General features: G+C 43.6%; 5 protein-coding genes across 5 annotated transcripts; 3 read left to right on the top strand and 2 right to left on the bottom strand.

The window, feature by feature from the left end:
* Positions 1 to 298: 298 nt before the first annotated feature.
* On the top strand, positions 299 to 3674 carry NEUTE1DRAFT_139538 (uncharacterized protein; the record flags this gene model as incomplete). The annotated part of the gene is made up of 2 exons (XM_009854821.1): positions 299 to 967; positions 1026 to 3674. 2 exons carry the CDS (start codon positions 299 to 301, stop codon positions 3672 to 3674), a joined length of 3318 nt encoding a protein of 1105 aa, XP_009853123.1.
* Positions 3675 to 4286: 612 nt separating this feature from the next.
* On the top strand, positions 4287 to 5174 carry NEUTE1DRAFT_32750 (uncharacterized protein; the record flags this gene model as incomplete). Its single annotated transcript, XM_009854407.1, has 1 exon — positions 4287 to 5174. A coding segment is annotated over one exon (888 nt), but the record flags the coding sequence as incomplete, so codon positions are not given.
* A 300-nt stretch (positions 5175 to 5474) lies between these two features.
* Positions 5475 to 6925, bottom strand: NEUTE1DRAFT_147826 (uncharacterized protein; the record flags this gene model as incomplete). Its single annotated transcript, XM_009854820.1, has 2 exons — positions 5475 to 6525; positions 6612 to 6925. 2 exons carry the CDS (start codon positions 6923 to 6925, stop codon positions 5475 to 5477), a joined length of 1365 nt encoding a protein of 454 aa, XP_009853122.1.
* A 1044-nt stretch (positions 6926 to 7969) lies between these two features.
* Positions 7970 to 9379, top strand: NEUTE1DRAFT_85432 (uncharacterized protein; the record flags this gene model as incomplete). Its single annotated transcript, XM_009854819.1, has 3 exons — positions 7970 to 8148; positions 8201 to 8559; positions 8622 to 9379. The coding sequence occupies 3 exons, from the start codon at positions 8099 to 8101 to the stop codon at positions 9377 to 9379; spliced, it is 1167 nt and encodes a 388-aa protein (XP_009853121.1).
* A 3223-nt stretch (positions 9380 to 12602) lies between these two features.
* On the bottom strand, positions 12603 to 15006 carry NEUTE1DRAFT_131069 (uncharacterized protein; the record flags this gene model as incomplete). Its single annotated transcript, XM_009854818.1, has 7 exons — positions 12603 to 12610; positions 12717 to 12792; positions 12856 to 12882; positions 13165 to 13186; positions 13499 to 13626; positions 13659 to 14836; positions 14898 to 15006. The coding sequence occupies 7 exons, from the start codon at positions 14986 to 14988 to the stop codon at positions 12603 to 12605; spliced, it is 1530 nt and encodes a 509-aa protein (XP_009853120.1).
* Between the last annotated feature and the right edge of the window lie 5121 nt (positions 15007 to 20127).

Here is a 20127-nt window from a genome sequence, read left to right as displayed (position 1 = left end):
TTTTTAAACCTTGAGATACCCTATGTCCGACCGATTAACAAGCTCATAACCCAATTCGATACTTTCTCCCCAGACCAACGCCATTAGACGAAAAATCCGAGCTAGGCTAGACCACATTCGACCAGGACGGCCAAATAATCCGGTCAATCCGCAATTTGCATTCCACTTGCTTTTCAACCCCGCCGCATGCCCGCCCCCCCGAACTTGCATACAATTGTCAAAACAGCTACCCCAATCGTGTCCGGTGTCAGTGCCCCTCACCGCTGGCGCCACAACGTACTCATAACATTCGCCCAACATGTTCTGGCGGTTCGGCGGCTACGCTGTTGCCAGCACAATAGACAACATCCTCGACCGCGGCGACTTTGCCCTTGAAGAGCTTCTCGATGAGAGCGACTTGATCCAGGAGCTCAAGCAACACAATGCGAAGCTGGTCGAGTATCTCCGTGACCAGGATGTCCTCAAGAGGTTGCTAGAATACGTTGTCGCGCCCAAGCTGGAGCCCGTGGCGGCTGCTGAAAACGAGGACGACGCGGAAGACGAAAACCAGAGGGGTATCTCCCTACCCTTCACTCGACCCCGCGCCTCATCGCGGGCCACCGATGCGAGCAATGATGACAGCGCCGTCGAAAAGAAACGGAACCGCTATGCTTTCGTTGCGGCCGAGATTCTGTCGTCGGACAATTGGTCAATATTCGAGGCTCTTATGGAAAGCAAAGACCTGCTGCGCGAGTTCTGGCAATTCCTGAAGCGCCCTGCCCCGCTCGACCCCCTCCAGGCCAGTTACTTCACCAAGGTCAATGAGTCCTTGTTCGACAGGAAGACCGAAGAAATGATCGATCTTCTCAAGTCTCTCGATAACGCGGTTCCCGATATGCTCAAGCACGTCGACTGCCCCATGGTTATGGATTTGCTGCTGAGAATCATCAGCTTGGAAAGAACCGAGGCTGGGCATGGTATAGTCGAGGTAGGTGGATCAATTTCTGCATTAGGATCTTTCTTGTACTAATTATTGTCTCGTCCAGTGGCTCTATACCCAGGATGTGATGCCCTCTCTGCTTTCTTTCCTCGGCCCAGAACATGGCTGGGCAACCCAGACATCCGCCGCCGATTTCATCAAGGCCATCATTACTGTCTCCGCCAATGCCTCGCAAAATGAACAGACCTGCATCGGACCGAACGAGCTCACACGACAACTTGTCTCGAGACCCTGCGTGGAGCAGTTGATCAATTACATGCTTGGTGGCGGCAACCCCCTCACGTGTGGTGTGGGCATTGTCATCGAAGTCATTAGAAAGAACAACTCCGATTACGACCCAGAGGCAACCGAGCCCAACTCGACCCCCTCGGCCCGCGACCCGATCTACCTTGGAACCTTGCTTCGCATGTTTGCCGACCATATTCCGGATTTCATGAGGCTCATCATGAACGCCCCGGCGCAAAAGGAACGTTTCACTTCCACGTTTGGTGATCATATCGAGCCGCTGGGCTTCGACAGGTTCAAGACATGTGAGCTGATGGCTGAGTTGCTCCACTGCAGCAACATGGGCTTGCTGAATGAGGTAGGCGCCGAAGAAGTCATTGCGCAGCGTGATGCTCAGCGACAGTTGCTGCGCACGCAAGGCCGGCTTGTGCCTGTTCGGGAGCAGGAACCTCCATCCGCGGCGGAAGATATCACAATGCGCGCGGCGCACTCTTCCCCAGCGGATACCGGCAGAAAGCTGGGGGTCACCAATACATCGGTAGATGACGATGGCTTTGAGGAGGTCACCCATACCACCGACGAAGACATCACGCACGGCATCGAGGAGCTTCCCGAAGGTTCATTGCCAGGCCCGACATCGTCATTCCTGGATAAGGACGAGGATGACTTTGTTGACGAGCCGCTGAGCTCTCCAAGGCTGCGTGTTCGCGACCACCATAATCCCATGGAGGATACAGCACCCATCAAGTTCGACGATCCGAACCTGGTGGTGGCGCCTCTGTCCCCTACCAAGAAGGCATCCGTGCCAATCAGGACAGCGTCTGCTTCTGAAGGGCAAAACGATGATGGCAACAAGACAGAGGAAACCACCGCCAACAAAGAAGGAAGTGACTCGGACCTTAAGCCGTCCGAGGATGCTCAATTGGAACTTCGCGGCGGCTCGGACAAGCCCGTAGCCCCAGAAGAGATGTCTCCCCACCCGGACGATACTCCTGCGCCGCTCTTTTCGACATCCGCCCGAACAACAGACCTCTCGGAGCCTAGCCAGGACGCTATATCAAAGGAAGAGCAGGCGGAGACCAGTCAGATGTCTACCGGTGGAGAACAAAGTGACCCCGATGCCACCATCGCCCACGACGCTTCTCAGGCCGACAAGAAGCATGAGCCTGTTGTTGGCGACTACCTTAAAATGCAGTTTGTCGAATACAAGGTTGTCCCCACGATTTTGAGCTTCTTCTTCTCTTATCCGTGGAATAACTTCTTGCACAACGTGGTTTACGACATTGTGCAGCAAGTGTTTAACGGTCCTATGAAGGACAGCTATAACCATAAGCTGGCTATCAGCCTCTTTGAGACGGCCGACATCACCAACCAAATCATTGGTGGACAGCTCGCCAGTGAGAAATCTGAGAACGAGAGAAAGACCCGTATGGGATACATGGGGCACTTGACGCTCATTGCTGAAGAGGTGGTCAAGTTTACTGAGCGCCACGAAACCGAAGTTCTCACAGAAAGCATTTTGGAGAAGGTCATGGCTCGGGATTGGATCGAATACGTGGAAGGCCCGCTTAGCGCTACGCGAACACGCGATAATGCCGTGCTTGGGGGTGTACGGCCAGAGAGTCTGATGGGCCGTTCTGGCTCCGGGATGTCTGGCGTAGGACTCTCCGCTCTTGGATCTCTTGGTCTGAGTGGCGGTTCCAACGCCCTTGCTGAGGCAGGGTTGAATGGAGGACAGGATGTTGCGGACAGTTCGGGTGGAAATGGAATCGGGCCGTTTGCCATCAGCGCTGGTACTCTTATGAGCGGGTTTGGTAGTTCGAGCGATGAGGACGAGGACGAGGAACAGGATAACGAGGAGGATGTTAACAATGAGGTTGGTTATTCTGATTATGTCTCATCTCTTCTCCCACCCCATGACATGTTCCCCCTGGGCTCAAGTGAGCCCCTGATACCGAGCAAATGCGACCACGGCTCCTTCGTCGACGGGGAGGAGCTTGCCGAGGCCCACCATGTTAAGGATGTTGATTTCGAAGTCGATGTCGAACACAACGAGCCCTTCGAGGAACAAGACTACGAAGACGACCCAAGCAGCTATGGATTGGACCATGAGGACTTCGAAGAAGGTCTTGCCGACTTTGATGGCTGCTCTCCAGCCCTTGCTCGGAAAGCGGAAACGTTCGCACAGCGACCCCCTACCCAGACAAACTCGCCACCGCCAGTTCGATCCTCCGAAGCACTATCACCAGTGAGACCGCAATTTTCCACCCAGGAGAACCCTATCGAGCCTGCATGGGGAGTTGATGAGATCGACGCTCCACTCTATGACGACTTTGAAGGCCAATGGACGAGGCCAGAACCAAGTCCTACCGACGCACTCGAGCTCAATCACTTCCTGTCTCAAATCAACCGGATGATCCACTTTCCTCCTCCGTCCCCTTCTCGAACAGAGGACACCGACCAAATATGATTATGAGGGTTCGATCCCCAATCTCTGAACCCTCCGACGCGAGACTCGGGCAACAATCATTGCTCTGCATCTGCTTCACGACGTCCGAGCTGTCAGGGTTATTCTTCTGGTTGAGGGTGTTGTATGATTAAAGGGCGCCAAGGACATAGTGGGCTAGCAACTTCGGACATGTTTTCCTCGCATTTTCCTCCTTCTCCTCACTCCAGTGGATACTCGTGATCAGGTTCCCTTCCTCGGGGCCGTGGTCGGTTCTTTTCTGACACCAAGGGTGCCGCAACGCCAAGAAGACCCCCTTATGCTTTCCATGGTTCCTTCTATCGTTGCATATCACCTATATTCCGCACGATGGCATGATCTCTGTCTCCTGACCCTTTATCCGTGTTACTACGCAGTTGCTAGTCGCCATGCCTGCCTGATTCTGCTCACGTTTTCTTGATTCACATTCCACTAACCGTTTCCCTTTGTTTGTTTCTTTTCCAGATGCGAACAATATGCTAATTCAGCATGCAGTTCCGTGCTTACACCGATCCTCTGAACGCCAACCTCTCAAACTCGATGAATCCACCTTCGATTCCACCGCCCCCACCACCACCTCCCCCGCTTAACATTCCTCCTTCTCGTGCGCGTCTCCAACTTGCTGCCAGGCTAGCTATGAACAAGCGTAACGCTGAAGCTGCTGCGAACGGCGGGCAAGAGGGCGGCTCGGCTCAAGCCGACAATTCCACTGGTTCTGGTACATTCAGCCTCCCAGATGAGTCAGCCAGCGATCGCCTCCGGAATCCCTTTGAGGATGAAGAGGAGGACGAGGATGAGGACAACGATGGCAATGGGTCTGGCAGTGATGATGGAGAGCTGGATAACACAGCCCATAACGGCTTGGGAGGTAGTACGTGGAATCGTGGGTCCTGGTGGCGCGGGATGGTTCCCGGTGGACAGAAGAACAAGAGCAGGGGGGATAGCCAGGATGCAGAACGATTCGGGGATGGGCGTGACAGCGAATCTGATGATGGGGCTGACGGAGGTGACGTGGTGGATGATATCGACGACGAAGAGTTTGGAGACTTTGCCATGCCTGAGGTTGAAGGCAACGCCCAAGATTCGGAACAGTCTCCCACTTCGGGCCGTACGGTCTCTGGCATCGACCCTGCGCGGGAGAAGATCCTGGTCAAGCCGCTCCCAGTCCATCCGAGCAAAAGCGGTAGTCCGTTTGGTAATCTGTGGCCTTTCTCTACTCCTGGATTCGGCAAGAAGGATGAGAGGGAGGTTCCGACGTCTTCGACGGGCGAACAGGGCTCAGAAAGGCAGAAGGAAAATGCTAGCCCTAGAAGCGGTGTTCCTATCACAGAGGAGCCCGAGGAACTGGACGCTGTAATGGAGGATCTAGTTATCGGCGAGGACGGCAAGAAGATCAACCGCGCGGTTGAGGCGAAGAGGAGGACAAGTATTGAGGATCCGGATGACGACGAGGCGGAGGAAATCTTTGTCAGCAGGCCTACCGGAGCACGCTGATCCACACCATACCCCTGGAGATGATATATATGTCGTTTGGTTATTGTGGGTAGGTGGTAGAGGTAGATGAGATACAGATACACACAAGACGGTCACTGTCATGATCGGAACGATGACGATGGGCGGGTGGAGGTAAACCGGTGCCGGATCCCTTACTTGTTTTTCAATTTGTATTTCTAGCATTCAGACCCACCGAAGCAACTTCTTTGCAGTCGCTAGGGTTCTCTCTTTGCCGTCATATCGTCCTTCTTCCAATATTTCTTCCTCCAATGACTCGCGTCGGCCGAGAACTCACGTATACCAAGTAGGCGTCGGAATCTCCCCCAACAACACCCATCTTCCAACCTCCCTCCGCTTATACGCGATCGGATCATGCAGCGTATGCGTCCTCAAGTCCCGCCAGAATCGATCCAAGCCGACCTTACTCGCCGTCGCCCTTGACCCTGTCACCTCAAATACATCACTTGTCACCTTAAGGCCGACATCCGTCACCACAATCTTTGCAGCCGCAATCAGCTCGCTTATCTCACCCCTTTGCAGCGCCGTCACCTCCCCCCGGTTATCTCTGGTATGATTACCAGCATAAGCAGCAAAAAGACCAGAAATCCGCTCATTGGCCCGATCAACCAGCGCCGTAGCCGCCAACAAGTGGGCATGGTGCGTACCGTACGTGGACAAAATATAAAACTCATCTGTGGCCTTTTCGGCGGGAGCAACGGTTTCGCGCTCGCCGCCTGAAAGGTAAGGCCACGGCCGTGTGCTCTTGCGCGTGTAAGCAGCTGCTAGGTCCAAAGCCGCGAGCGCGATGCCGAGGTAGAAGTTGGTGAAGACCAGTTGGATAGTGGGAAGCAACAAAGTGGCAAAGGGGACGCCTAGGACGTCTGGCAGGGGTTGTTTGGTGGAAGCATCCCAGCCCAACGCGTCCTCCCAGGAGACGACAAAGTTGGAGATCTGCGCTGAGCCCGATTCGGTCAGCCGGAGACCGATGGCGTCCCAGTTGAAGGAAAAGGTGATGCCGGGGTCGGTGGTGGGTACGTAGGCGAAGATGTGTTCGCCGCCAGACTCGGGGAAAGAGGAGGAGGAGAGAGAGCCTTCAAGCACGATCAGATCCGAGACGGCCGCGCCGGTGGTGAAGTGTTTGGAGCCGTTAAAGATGATGTTGGCCGAGTCGTTCGGGTCGGTGGTGATGACTAGGTCGCTGTCGCGCGGGTTGACGGCACCGCCGACGAAGAGGTTTTGTGAGGTGATGAGTGCAGTCCATTTGGTGATTTGGGAGGGGGTGCCGAGGATGGAAGAGGAAAATGCCCAGAGGAGGTGATAGCCTAGCAGCATGCCGATTGAGCTTTTTGAGGTGTCAGTCTGTCAGCATAGCCCTCGAATGTTGCTGTTGATGGTGGTAAGGTGGTGAACTCGGGGCATTCTACTCACCCATCACCCTTGGCGACTTCCCGAATTGCCTGGTAAGCCACGCTCCATGGCTGTTCACCGCCGCCGTACTCCTTTGGACCAAGGATCTTGAGTAGGCCGGAGTGTTTGAGGAGAGCCACTTCGGCACGGGGAGTCCTGTTGGCTTTCTCACGGGCGGCGGCGTCGGGGGCAAGAACTGCGGCCACATCTTTTGCGCGTTGGATCCAACCAGTCGAGTCTGAGGGGAGCGTTGACCATTTGGACTCGTATTCATGGTAGATGGACGGGTCGCTGCTTGGATGGACGGTGTCCTGGTTGTTTTGGGAGGAAGCCATGGTGTTGATGATATTGTTATGGTTGTGAGATGGGGCAAGTTAAAGGGGTTACCAGACAAGATTTTGGCAATGAACAGGATGTGAGTGTCACAAGTCTACGACGACAATAGCTGAGATGGCGATTTGCCTTCGTTATAAGGTTTATCTTGTTTTTGACGCTCAAGAGGTTTGGCTGGCAGCCATCACATGTTCCTTCCTTCCCCCGGTGATCTTCCTTTCTCAGGATTGCGCAATCAGACATCAAAATTTCGCAAACAAGGAGGAAGCTGAGCATCCCATGTCCTTGGGAGAAACCAATCTCGAGATCTCGTCTTTGCTTTTGGGTTTTCGGTACCAAAATGTCACCGCTTTCGGATCCCAAGGATTTAGGGCCTAGGCTTCTCGCAGGTTCTTGCTACACTAAGTCTTTGATCTTACCGTATCAGCACTCTTTCGGCGACATCGGCTCTCAGAGCCTCGTCATTAGTGAGTGTTTCCTCACCAGATGCAGGTCAGTAGTATTGTGCAATCAGTCCGACGGATGATAGCATCTTGCCAATGCTGCCTTCCAAACTAAGTCGGGAACAAGATGTTTCTCGCGGTAACCCATTTGGGACCTATCGAAATCAGACCCGGTTAACTGTCTACATCTCGACACGCCGAGTCCTTTCCTACAATAGATTTCTCTATCACCAAAATTGCAGCTTTTTGCGCCTTTCACACGCCCCGAAGCCGCAACCACAACCCGCGACAGGACCAACCGATCGTCCAACTCCACCTTTCCCCGCGCCAAGCCCATCATTTCGTGATGAGATGGGTTGCGACTCACATGGCGTCATCTGGTCGCAATATTGTGAGAACCGACCGACGGTAACTCGAGACCCGAAAAGCGACTTCGCACACAGGATGATGATTAGAAAAAATACAGAAGTGATGTGGTGTGACTACAAGAAGCCAGCTATGTGTACGCCAGTTGAGCGGAGATGGAGAATATCGAGCCTCACCCCTTTAGCCATGACCCTTTCCGTTTTCAAGCAGATGTCTTTAGCCTCTGAGCTGCACTTCTCAAAGAGCAAAGATCATCAAATTGGTCGATCATAGCTTCTAATACAAATAATATAGATACCCATCTTTGGATATAACAACAAAACCCAAATTATAAATGCCTATGCCAAGCACGCCCAAATAGATACCATGGTCGACGCCAGCACACTCAACAGCGACCCTGACCGGCTCCTCTTTGCGTAAGCCACCTTCACATTCTTCCGTATCCGGCCGGTACTAACCTGAAAGCAGCTACTGGGTCCCTAACGTCTCTGGCGGTCTCGTAGTCTCCAAGATCCCCCAGAACACCGGCTGGGACCTCAAGTCCAACGTCCGCTATGCCCGTACCGCCGAGTCCGTCGGCTTCGAGTACGCTCTCACTCAGATCCGCTTCGCTGCCTCATACAGTGCCGCGTCCCAGCACGAGTCTGTCTCGTTCTCACAGGCTCTCCTTCACCACACCGAGAAGCTCAAGGTCATTGCCGCTATCCTTCCCGGTCCCTGGAATCCTGCTGTCGTCGCCAAGCAAGTGGCTAGCATTGACAACTACACCGATGGGCGTCTTGCTGTGAACATTGTTTCGGGATGGAATAAGAGCGAGTTCCATGCTAGTAAGTGAAAGCCCATATAAGCTCAAGTGGTAAAGACAAGAATAACACATGGTACTCCACAGTCGGCGAATGGTGGCTTGACCATGCCGAGCGCTACCGCCGCTCCTACGAGTTCATGAAGTGTCTGCGTGGCATCTGGACTGCCCCGGAAGACGAGGGTTTCACCTTCGCCGGCGACTTCTATCGGTTCCGCAACTACAAGCTCAGCCCCAAACCCATCGCCAGCCCGCACCCGGAGATCTTTCAGGGCGGCAACTCGGATGACGCCAAAAACAATGGCGCCGAAGTTTCCGACTGGTACTTTATGAACGGCATGGACCTTGAGGGTTTCCGGGCGCAGATCGCAGACGTGAAGGAGCGCGCCAAGAATTTTGGCCGCGAGAATGTTGTCAAGTTCGCCGTCAATGCCTTCGTCATTGTCCGCGACACCGAGGAGGAGGCCATCCGCACTCTTCAAGAAATCCAGGGCAAAGCCGACGTCGAGGCTGTGGAGGCCTTCAAGAAGGAGGTCCAGAACGCGGGAGCCAGCTCGAGCAACAAGCAGGGCATGTGGGCGACTAGCACGTTCAACGACCTGGTGCAGTACAATGATGGGTTCAAGACTAAGCTGATCGGCACCAAGGAGCAGGTGGCTGAGCGGATTGTTTTGCTCAAGAGCTTGGGCGTCAACCTAATGTTGACTGGCTTCCTTAATTATGAGGAGGAGGTCGAGGCGTTTGGCAAAAATGTTATACCCCTTGTGAGAGAGCTTGAGAAGCGAGGGAGGGGAAAGGACGAAGCGTTTGAGATTGAGAGGACTGGCGATGTTTATAGGAAGTAAAGCGAGGAGGGACATGGTCGGACCATCAAGGGACCACGTCGTACCACAACGGTGATCCCGCCTCTTTACATCACAGGAAGAATGACAGGAAAGGGATAAAAATTGCGATTGAGCACTGTGCAAGTGCAAAATGGGATAGAGTTGAAAAGCGCCAGAGCATGCAAGAAAAACGGGGGTCGTTATCCAGGTCCGTGCAGAATCTCCCAATTACCTGTTTGGGACAGAAATTGGTCCGTGCCCACGCAAATTCTCAGAACACACAAAAACCCTCCAAAACTCAGTTCCTCGCTTACTTCTCTTTATTTTGGAGGTATAATAATTAAAATTTATAGATATTCTTCTTCGTAATAATTTAGATCTAGCATTTCGCACAAAAAGGCCCCATTTGGGCATGCTATTGAGCGAAAAGGAGGAATCTAGCTGAAGTTTGCTGCTGAAAAAAGACTTCCCAAACAGGTAATTGGGAGATTCTGCACAGACCTAGATACCGGAGCGAATAAAGTGACCGTGTGCTCTAATAATGTAACCGTATATTAACTAGAAGGGGCCGCTCCATATAGTATGTTAGTAAATGTTAGTAAATGCTAGCTGCACCAAAATTTTGTAGTAAGTAGTATAAGTATATATCCTTAATACACTTGTGAGATTGAATACGTACCTTATTACCCCTATACCTCATTATTGCTAATATTGCGCTATAGTATTTATCGTCGTTAAAATACCCTATTCTATTTACTCTATTAACCCCTCAAAGTTCAAAACTAATATAATTAATTTTACTAACGACCCTTCCGCCCCTACTATAATTCAAATCTCTAGTAATAAGGACAACGGCGGCGAAATTCCCTTATAGCTATATTGCTTTTATAAGCGTAAGTGGCTTGATTATAAGACTTTCTTTTGTAATATTAATACCGCCGCTCAAATAGAGGGATTCTATATTACATCGAACTATAGTAATAATAAGGTCGATAGTAAACCAATTCGGTATAATTTCGTATGTGGCGAGAGTAAAAATAAATACGTTGGCTATACCCCTAAGGGTATTTATAATATTTCAAAGTCCGGTAAGAAGGATTGTAAATAGAAGGTAAAAACTATAAGATATAAGAAGTTCGGCGGTGTTTGAAAGTTCGATTATAGTTAGTACTAATATAATTATAATTTAAATTTAAATACCGCGGGGTATTTACTTAGTTACTATCGATTCGAGAGAACTCTTTAAATTGTAGAAAGTATTTTTAAATATAGGAAATAGTCTAAAAATATATTTAGGGATATTATTGCGACTTTATAGACTGACTTTCTAGGAGTTAAGATTAGGAACCGCGATGTGTTGAATATATTAGCCGTTGTTAAAATTGTAAAGGCGGGCGCGCTTATCCCTACCTAATAATTCCTTAATTCTTTGCAATTGGACTCTGCGGTATTTGTAAAATTTTATTATAAGGGTAATGGCGATAAATTCAGCACGCCAAATAATAATAGGGATAAGGGAGATAAGAAGGGTAAATTTTTTGCGTATAATAACGACCGTTCGATCGATTGTGTATTTTAGACATACGATTAGTACGTTAATTAGTAGAGGAAGAACTTAGAAGTATAGTCTTTAAACTATATTTATAGAATAAACCGGTTTAATATACTTTTATTATAGATTTGCAGTGTTATTTATATATATACTATATTTAATATTGGGTATTGCTTATTGAGCGGCGAGAAGGAGGAGTCTTTTTATTGGGTTTTACGCGTCCTTAAGAGACTACTTACTAATAAGAATATTACTAGACTAAGTATAATAATATTAAATTATAATTATATATTTAAGAGAGCCGCCTGCGCCGTCTTCGATTATAATACTTAGTACTAAATTTACCTATAGTATATTATAAAGAATATCGCCTTCAATGTTAAAAAGAAATAGATTAGTATACTAGATAGTACGGCGCTTAGTAATTGAGGTAGTAACGGTAGTTATCTCCGTAATAATAATAAGGACTACGACTGCCGCGGGGATAATAGAATTAATAAAATTAATAGTAATTTTATTAACCCTACTAATAATAATAATTAAGTTCGTATTATTGCTATAAGGCTACTTATAATAGAAGACCGTTGTTAATATCTTAATAAAGCTACTAGAAATATATTAATTAGTTAATTAAACGGGTAAGTCCTACTTAATTTTGGGCGGTTGTAGTTCAATAATATTAATAGTATTCTCTTTGTATAGGCGGCTATAGTTTATTCTAATTCGAACGAATAATTCTAGGACTACTAGCGAATTTTAATATTAGAATTCCTTAGTTAAAAGCGTAAATCTATTCCCTCTACCATCTCTATCAATTTTATCAACTCAATCCTTATAGTATTAATTAAATATTTATTAAAAATTTACTTATTTATTACCTAAGAGTTTATAGCCTTCTATATTAAATAGTATTGTAATTTCAGTATTCGAATTATATTGCGGATAGAGGGTGTTTATAGTATATTTAAGCGATTGTTGAAGAATTGCTTCATCGATTTAACTACTTTACTTAATACTATTAAAGAGAGTTTAAATCGGTTGAAGGAACGGTTTACTATAATATACATTAAATAGACCTCTAAGAGTATATAGTAGTATAGTACTAATATACTACGGCGGTTACGGTATTTAATGGATTTTATTATTTTTAAATTAATTATAAAGTAAATTAAGTTAGCAGAGAAATAGATTAAGGATAATCCGCCCTTTTACTAACTAAAGTATACTAATTGATTTTGAACGTAGTATAGTCTCCCTTACTAGTACGAAATTCGTTATTTACTTTTAGCGGGGCCTAATATAATCTTAGTTGTACCTTATATTAATTTGTATTAGCGGCTTAAATCTAATATTGTAAATCCTCCTTCTCTAACTATTAATTAGTAAAAGTATATTAAATTAACCGGTAGTAGCTACTATTAATAGTATTTCTAAAGTTTGTAAACGAAGACAATTTTAATAAAATAATAATACAACGTAATACCCTAATAGTCAACGGACTATAATTTATACTACGAAGCGCCTACTCCGAATCTCTACTATAAAGCGGCGGTACTTAAAAGGATATAAATATATAACATAATCCAATTTACAATACGCCTACTCGCTAGCTTCCTCCTAAGAAATTAAGATTTATAATAACGTAGATTAATTAGCAGTAAGAAGTATAGATCGCGAATTTTATAAGTACAATCAATATACTAGTAACGATTAACGTAAGTTAACTACCCCCTAGTATTATACTAATAATATTAACAATAGCGCCGCTAGTAGTAATAGCGGTAGCTTTATAAGCGGTAGTCTTACGTATATAGGGTAATAATGAGCCGCTAGTGCCCTTATAGAGCTGTACGGCGCAGTATAGGGAGCGGGTTATACGATTCTAAATTATTATATATAATAATAAAAGACTGGATTTCTATGTAATTTTGACTGTTTCGTTTACATATGAGTCTGACTTTTGTAGGCTATACTAGACGTACAAATATATATTAATATTATTTACTACAAAATCTTAGTGCGGCTGGCATTTACTAACATCTTCTACACTATGTGGGGCGGCCCCTTCTAGTTAGTATACGGTTACATTATCGAGGCACACGGTCACTTTATCCGCCCCGCTGGATACCGTCCCCCAGAAAAACATGCAGGTTCTATAGGTGGGCAGTGAGGGGAGGTACAGTCATCTTATCGATAAAGAAATGTTTATCGATAAGGTACGTATGGGGTAATTGACCTAAAGGAGGCGACGGACCTTGGGATTTCCCCTTTTCTTCCTTGGATCATTCAATTCATCAATCCCTCGCATTGGTTCTCATCTACTCTTTCGGGCAGTACACTGCTTATGAATTCAGGTGTCTTGTTTTCTTTCAACGGAAATAAGAGTTGATAAGAGTTGGCATTAGATTATGTAAGTGGATGACCAAAGAAAACAAGACGAGCAGCTGTCCATAGCTAACCAACACAAGCCAGAAGGGATTTGGAATGGACCAAGGTCCTGGATAATTGACCCCGTAAGACTCGTCAGTTCCCCGCCATTCTGACCAGACAGTCGGGCTTGCAGACCTGATGAGCTAGAATAGCCTTACCGAGCCGGCACCCGTCCATCTCTCCATGATGGACTCCAACCGAAAATCAGACTGGTTAGACAGGCAGACCCAGAAGTCGACGTCAGGTCCAGAGATGTCGTCTGGCAGACAGTCCAGGTCTCTTGAAGCTGCTGAATAATTACATTTAAGCATTATAAACCGTGGGAGTAGCCTGGACGCAAGTGCTTCCCGCATCGGACCCGTTGCCGCTGGAGATGAATATTCCAGAACCGCACTGCACTAGGTTGTGCCGTCCATCCGCCGAGACGGTAAATTGCCCAGTGTTGGCGTCGACGCAGCCCTTGATCCTTGCCATCGAACCGGCCGCGACGCCGGCGTCAACAGAGGTCCTGTCGCCCAGTTTGACCTGCACCGAGGCAGCCGAACTACCGGTCAAGACATACAGGATGCTATTAGTGCCGTGCCATTGGACAGAGCCGTTGCTGTCCAGAGTCCAGCTAGCCGCCAGCTGCGAGGGGACTCCAGTGCCGCCGTAGCCTACCCAGAGGACTTGGTTTTGAACCCCCCATAGCCACAAGCTCCTCACCCCCGACGTCGCAGAAGTATACGGCGTGGAAACCAGGAAGTTGTAGCCTGTAGGCTGGCAAGTGAGCGGTACAACGGTGCTGGGCGTCGATGTGGTGATCACGGTGACGGTGGAGGTGGCGGAGACGGTCTCGGTGATGGTGACGCTGTCGGGCACATCTGTGACGGTCTCGGTCACGGTGCTTGCCTCGGTGGCGGTTGCCGATACAATGGCCGTCTGGGTGCTGGAAACAGTCATGGGGACAGTAACTGTCACCTCCTCACCGGGAACCGTCACAGTCACGATTTCGGTCTCGACGGCAGCGGAGACGGTTACCGTCACGGGGGCCAACTCGACACCCACGCACTTGCATGCCTTGACATACTTGGTCCAGTCGGCACAGTCGGCTGACGCATACTCAGGCAGGGTAGAGGGAGCAGCAACAACCGTCCGACGGGCTTTGACTTTGAAGACGGTCGGCTCGGCGAGATAGTATGTTGCAGTTGAGGTGACACCGGGGGCCAGCTCAGTTGAGGTGGTGGTGAGGGTTTGAGTCAAGGTGCGCGTAACCGTGTCCGTCTGGACCGGTCCGGTGGATGTGACCGTTTCCGTGTAGAAGAGGGTCTCTGTCAATGCGGTCTCCGTGGTAGTTTCGGTGAAGAGATCGAGAGTTGTGGAAGTGAACTCGGTGACTTGGTCCACCGTGGTAGTTACCGTTTGGGTGGAGGTAGTTGCGGCCGCGGTGGAAGTCACGGTCACGGTGCCGAGGTTTGCTGAGCAATCGGCGAGTCCGGTGTCGGCGAGGGCAACCGCTAAGGATGATGGTTAGACGAGATTCGGACTTGCAAGGAAAATGGAAGGGAGAGCATGTACCTTTCAAGCACTTATTACTGCGACAACAAGCAGCGGAAACGCCTTGCAAGAGGGCAGCGCCCGAGAGAGCGAAAAGTCCCAAGGTCTTCATCGTGATGATGGTGATAATTCAAAAGAGTGACGAGGGTGAGATGAGGAACTACTATGCTGACCGTTACCCGAGCCCGACACAGACAGGACTTGACCAAGTGGGATTCATCTCCCTTTTGTAGGTATTCTGCCATTCTCGGTCTTTTCTCCCTCTGACTCTGTCCATCGTGCGATTTTGACTATTCGAGGCGCTATCATTTAACCTCAGCTCTCTACATCCTCGCAAGCCTCGACCATTTTGAAGCCCATACTGGGTCCCGGAAATGGACAATAATTTGCTAACCGGTAGAAAACCCACACAAACAGTGTTTGACAAGGGCTACCATTCGCGGAGCTACGAAAGCCTATCGATAGCCCGATTGAAGAATTCAATAGTGTGAGAGTGTTTGCACCAGGCGGCTGAAAGCTTAGTACGCTAATTACCCCGGGCTTTGAAAAGAAAAGACCGAGGTCTAGACCAGCATCTGGTTCTTACATAATCATCGACACTCCCTCCCAGGTACTGCCCGCGAGCACGGCTCAGCACACGGTCGACGTTGATGTCGCCTATTGTTGGCGCCGGCGCCAGTGGTGCCTACGCTGCCATCCGGCTCAGAGAGGATTTTGGCAAGAGCATCGCCGTGATTGACACGAGTTCGCGGCTGGGCGGCCACGTATCGACCTTGCATCCGCCTTTTTTTTTTTCCCTCTTTTTTCTATATAAATATAACCTTGTGTCATTTATATCCCTTCTCATCCACCCGCAAACATTTCATTCTCCAAGAACCTCTCATTATATGTCAATCATGCTCTTGCTTCTTCCTTTCTAATCGGCATTCGCATAGATACACGCCAATCGCAACCCCATTATCCTACCCTTCCCGTCCTGTTCGCCTTGTCCTTGACAGATGCCTTGGTCTCCATTCAAAACCACATTCGCCGTAAAAACCGAGAGACGGCCAGTTGCAAGGACCTCCGGACCTCGACTGGACATGAAATCGTCCCAGAACATTGCGTCGTGGACCACGGAAATCGCGAGTGTCACTGGTGTTCAAGATGGCGAGCTTGGAATCTTAGCATCACCGCCTCCCACGGCTCCCGTAAGTTGGCTACTTGATAAAGAAATCATCGGACTGTAACAAGCACATACGACCATACCCACTGGAAAACTCGGGATCCCGTCCGCTCTCCCATAGATAAGCCAGGGAGGGGAAGGTTATCTATAGGAGGAGTTTTTGATAGGGGTTTGGATGATTTAGCTAAAAACGCCGCTGCCGTTTTTCGAACCGTTTTTAATGCCTTCGCCACCGCCGTATCTAGAACCGTTTTCATTACCGCTATCGAATATACTGTTCTACTTATACCAAACCCAACTAAGTAGGCTAGGTATATACTATACAAGGTACTTACTCCTACTATTTCCCCTAATACCTATACTTATACCTAATTAGGAGGTGTAGTTGGCTTTTAGGAGGTATAGTTGGCTTTTAGTAGGTATAATTAGCTTTAGTAAATACTTTTCTTCGTACGTATATCCTTTAAGCGAATTAAAAAGGCCTTAAAATATAAATTGTATTTTTATTCTCGAATTTCCAATTAAATTAAATAAAGATACTTTTATCCTATTCTAATTATATTTATTATATATTTATTCTTCCCAATTAATTCTACTATATAAATTATAGCTTCTATATTATAAAGATTGCATAGGTTTTTATATAAAAGCCTCCTTCTGAATTTTTTAATTAATTTCTCCTTTAAAATATACTAAATTCGTAAACTATTATAATTTAAAAGGGTATTATTTAAATCTTACAGTACTAATTCTATTCTATATATAATATTAAAGGGATAGAGCTATAAAAACCGTTAATATTACTTATTATATCCGATACTAATAAATAGAGAAGAAGAGTATTTACTAATATTGAGGAATTTATAGTAATAATATATAAATATTCGCTTTATAAAAATACTAAGGCCGAGCGAAAATATACGTAGGCTCTATAGAATAAGTATATTATATTATTTTACTATTTTCTTTAATTTTAAGAATTAATATTGTTTGTTTATAAATTTATTATAGAAGTATTATAATTTATATTGGAAGAGGCGGATAATATTTAGTTTAATATATACTAGAATAAAAAGAAGTATATTACTATTTATAAGAGCTTTCTAGCCGACTATAAATACTATATAAAATATAAGCGTTTAAATATAAACGGTCTAGAGGAATATAAAGAGGAATTAATAATTCAATTAATTTTAATTATTATTATTTTATAGAAGTATATAGTAATTCAAACCAATAATATAGTATTCGTAAAGAAAAGGGATTAAAATTCAAATTAAGATTTTAATAATAATACCGAATATTGGACGTTATTTAATAACTATAGGAGGGTTTATAAGGAGATTATCTAAATAAATTTCCCCTTTATTTATATTAATATAATATATTAATATTTCTTATTTTAATAAATTGAATTAAATTTTATATAAAAGTCCAACCTCTTACGCAAATAAATATTTATAAAAACCGAAGTTATAATAGATAATATTCTATTTAGTCTTAGTATTTTATAGGAATATATAAACGATATACCCTATAATCCTAAATATTGGCTTACTTTTTATATACTAATACTTATAGTAAGTATTAGTTTTCGGCCTAGTACTTTAAAGAATATATTGTATTAATAAATTAAGTTACTTATCGTTTACAATCCGGATATAAATTAACTAACGCTTATTACTAATATTATAATTAATCAAAATAAGCTATTAGCCAATAAGTTTGATAAAGGGGCAAATATATATATATTCTTCTCTTTAATTATTAATTCAAATTAATACTTTATTAGAATTACCTTTTATATTACTATAGAATTATACCCGACTATTTATTTAATTATATTTATAGTTATATAAATTCTAGAAGATAATACCTTTAAATTAAAGTTTTCGTCCTTAAATAAATTATTTTAGCGTTTAAATTTAGAAGATATTAATTATATTAAATTTAAGTAGAAAGAAGAAATATAGTAAAAGCCTATCTTTCCTTTAAAATACTATAAATTTCTAAAATTTTTTAATTGGACGTAGTTAGTAGTAGGGAATAGAATTCCTCTCCGCCCCTATATGCTATAAATTAATAGTAAAAAGAAAATAGATAGTAAGAATAAATTTTATCCGTTTTCCTTATTAAATATATATTTACTTATAATTTTTATACTAACTTTCCTTATATCCGCTGACTAAAACTATATCCTCAATTATAGTATAAATATATTCCAAATATTGTATATACCGAAGCGTATACTATATAATTTAATATTAATAATTTTTAATTTATATTACAATAAATTTAAATTATACGAATTATTAACCTCCGTATCCTTATATAGGGATAATAAAATACTACTCTATTTAATAATAGTTATACTAAAAAGGTTTTAAAATTACTAAAATATAAAAATATATTATATATAGTATTGTTATTTATAGGAAGAACTTAAATTTACTATAAATAATCTATTAATAAAATAATTTATAGTAAAAATTAGAAATTTTTAAAAAGGATTATTAGAATTAGGTATTAAATAGTTTTGAAAAGAGTACTATACTAAGATTAATTCTCTTAAGGCCTACGGCCTATTAATTATAAATATACTAACCCCCCCTACAAATCCTTAGAAAATTGCTTTCAATCTTAATTTACTTATAGTAAAAATTATTAGTCGATTTTTTAGGAGTCTTAATTAGAATACCTAAAAGCAATTTATAATACCGAAAATAATTATTATGTATTTAAATTAAAGGTATTTAGAAATAGTAATTATTATTTAGGAAATTGAATAAATAACCTCCGAATATAAAGAAGTAGCCTCTATACACCCTATATACTTTATTTACCTAAAAGGCTTTAATTATTAAAATAACTTTAATAAATATTATTAAATGAAATATTTTACAATAATAACCTTTATACCTTTCTTATACCCCTAATATTAGTAGAAAGGGAATAAAAAGTATAAAATCGAAGTAGTAAAAGAGTAGAATAATTATATTGAAAGAGTATATAGTTTAATTAATACTCCGAATCTCTACGAGCCTAACGTTAAACCTAAAATAATAATTATAGTAATTAAATCTAAATCTATTCCTTATTTAAAATATAGTTAATTATTCTTCCAAGGAAATAGTCTTTTAAGGTATATAAATAAGTATTATAAAATCAAGAAACCGTTTAATTATCCTATATATAAGAGAGGAGGGAATAATATCTAGATTAATAACTTAAATTTATAGTTTATATATACGGCGGATATTTACGGTTGTAATAAGTAAATAGAAAAAAAGAAAATTATATAAAGGAAACTATAAAATATACTAAATTAAAATCCTAAGTATATAGAATATAAATAAGAATATTATTTCTATTTCTCCTACCGAAATATTTCCTTCTATATAATATTAAATCTCGCTCTCTTTAAGCCTACTTTAATTTAAAGTATAATCGATTGTAAATTAAAAGTAATACGGATCTAAAAAATAACGATTTAATAGAAATAGTCGGCTATATTACCCGCGAAATCCCTATATCCAATTAAACCTATTTTACTTCAGAATTAAAATAATACTACTAAACGGTAATTCCGCTTTATTAGGGCGGCCTTACACTATAAATAATTTAATTCGGAGATTTATAATATTATAATATTTTATATTAAAGAATCTTCCTATAGCTTACTACTTTCGCCCTTCTTAAAAGAATTAGAACTAGAAATAATATATACTATTATATTATAAATTCTAAATATCTAAAGTATTCGTTCTAAATTTAAAAAAATTTTACTTATTAGTAATACTTAATATATATAATATTATAAAATATATAATATAATTAGGCTATTACTTTAAAATATTATATTTCTTTTTAATTGTATATTATTTAATTATTCTATATTAGACCTACTTTCTCTAAGGTATACTAAATTAAATTAGTATTCTGTTCCTTCGGAATATTTGAACTAGAGAGGCTAATAATTTAATACGAACGTAGTACTAATAATTACTCTAGTATATAGAAGATTTTTTACTACCTTTATAAAAATTAATTGTAATAAAACTATTAATATACTTAATTGTTTATTAA

This window comes from Neurospora tetrasperma, assembly GCF_000213175.1.
Source record: "Neurospora tetrasperma FGSC 2508 unplaced genomic scaffold NEUTE1scaffold_5, whole genome shotgun sequence".
Classification (NCBI taxonomy): Eukaryota; Fungi; Ascomycota; class Sordariomycetes; order Sordariales; family Sordariaceae; genus Neurospora; species Neurospora tetrasperma.
This window is presented reverse-complemented; position numbering and strand designations above follow the sequence as displayed.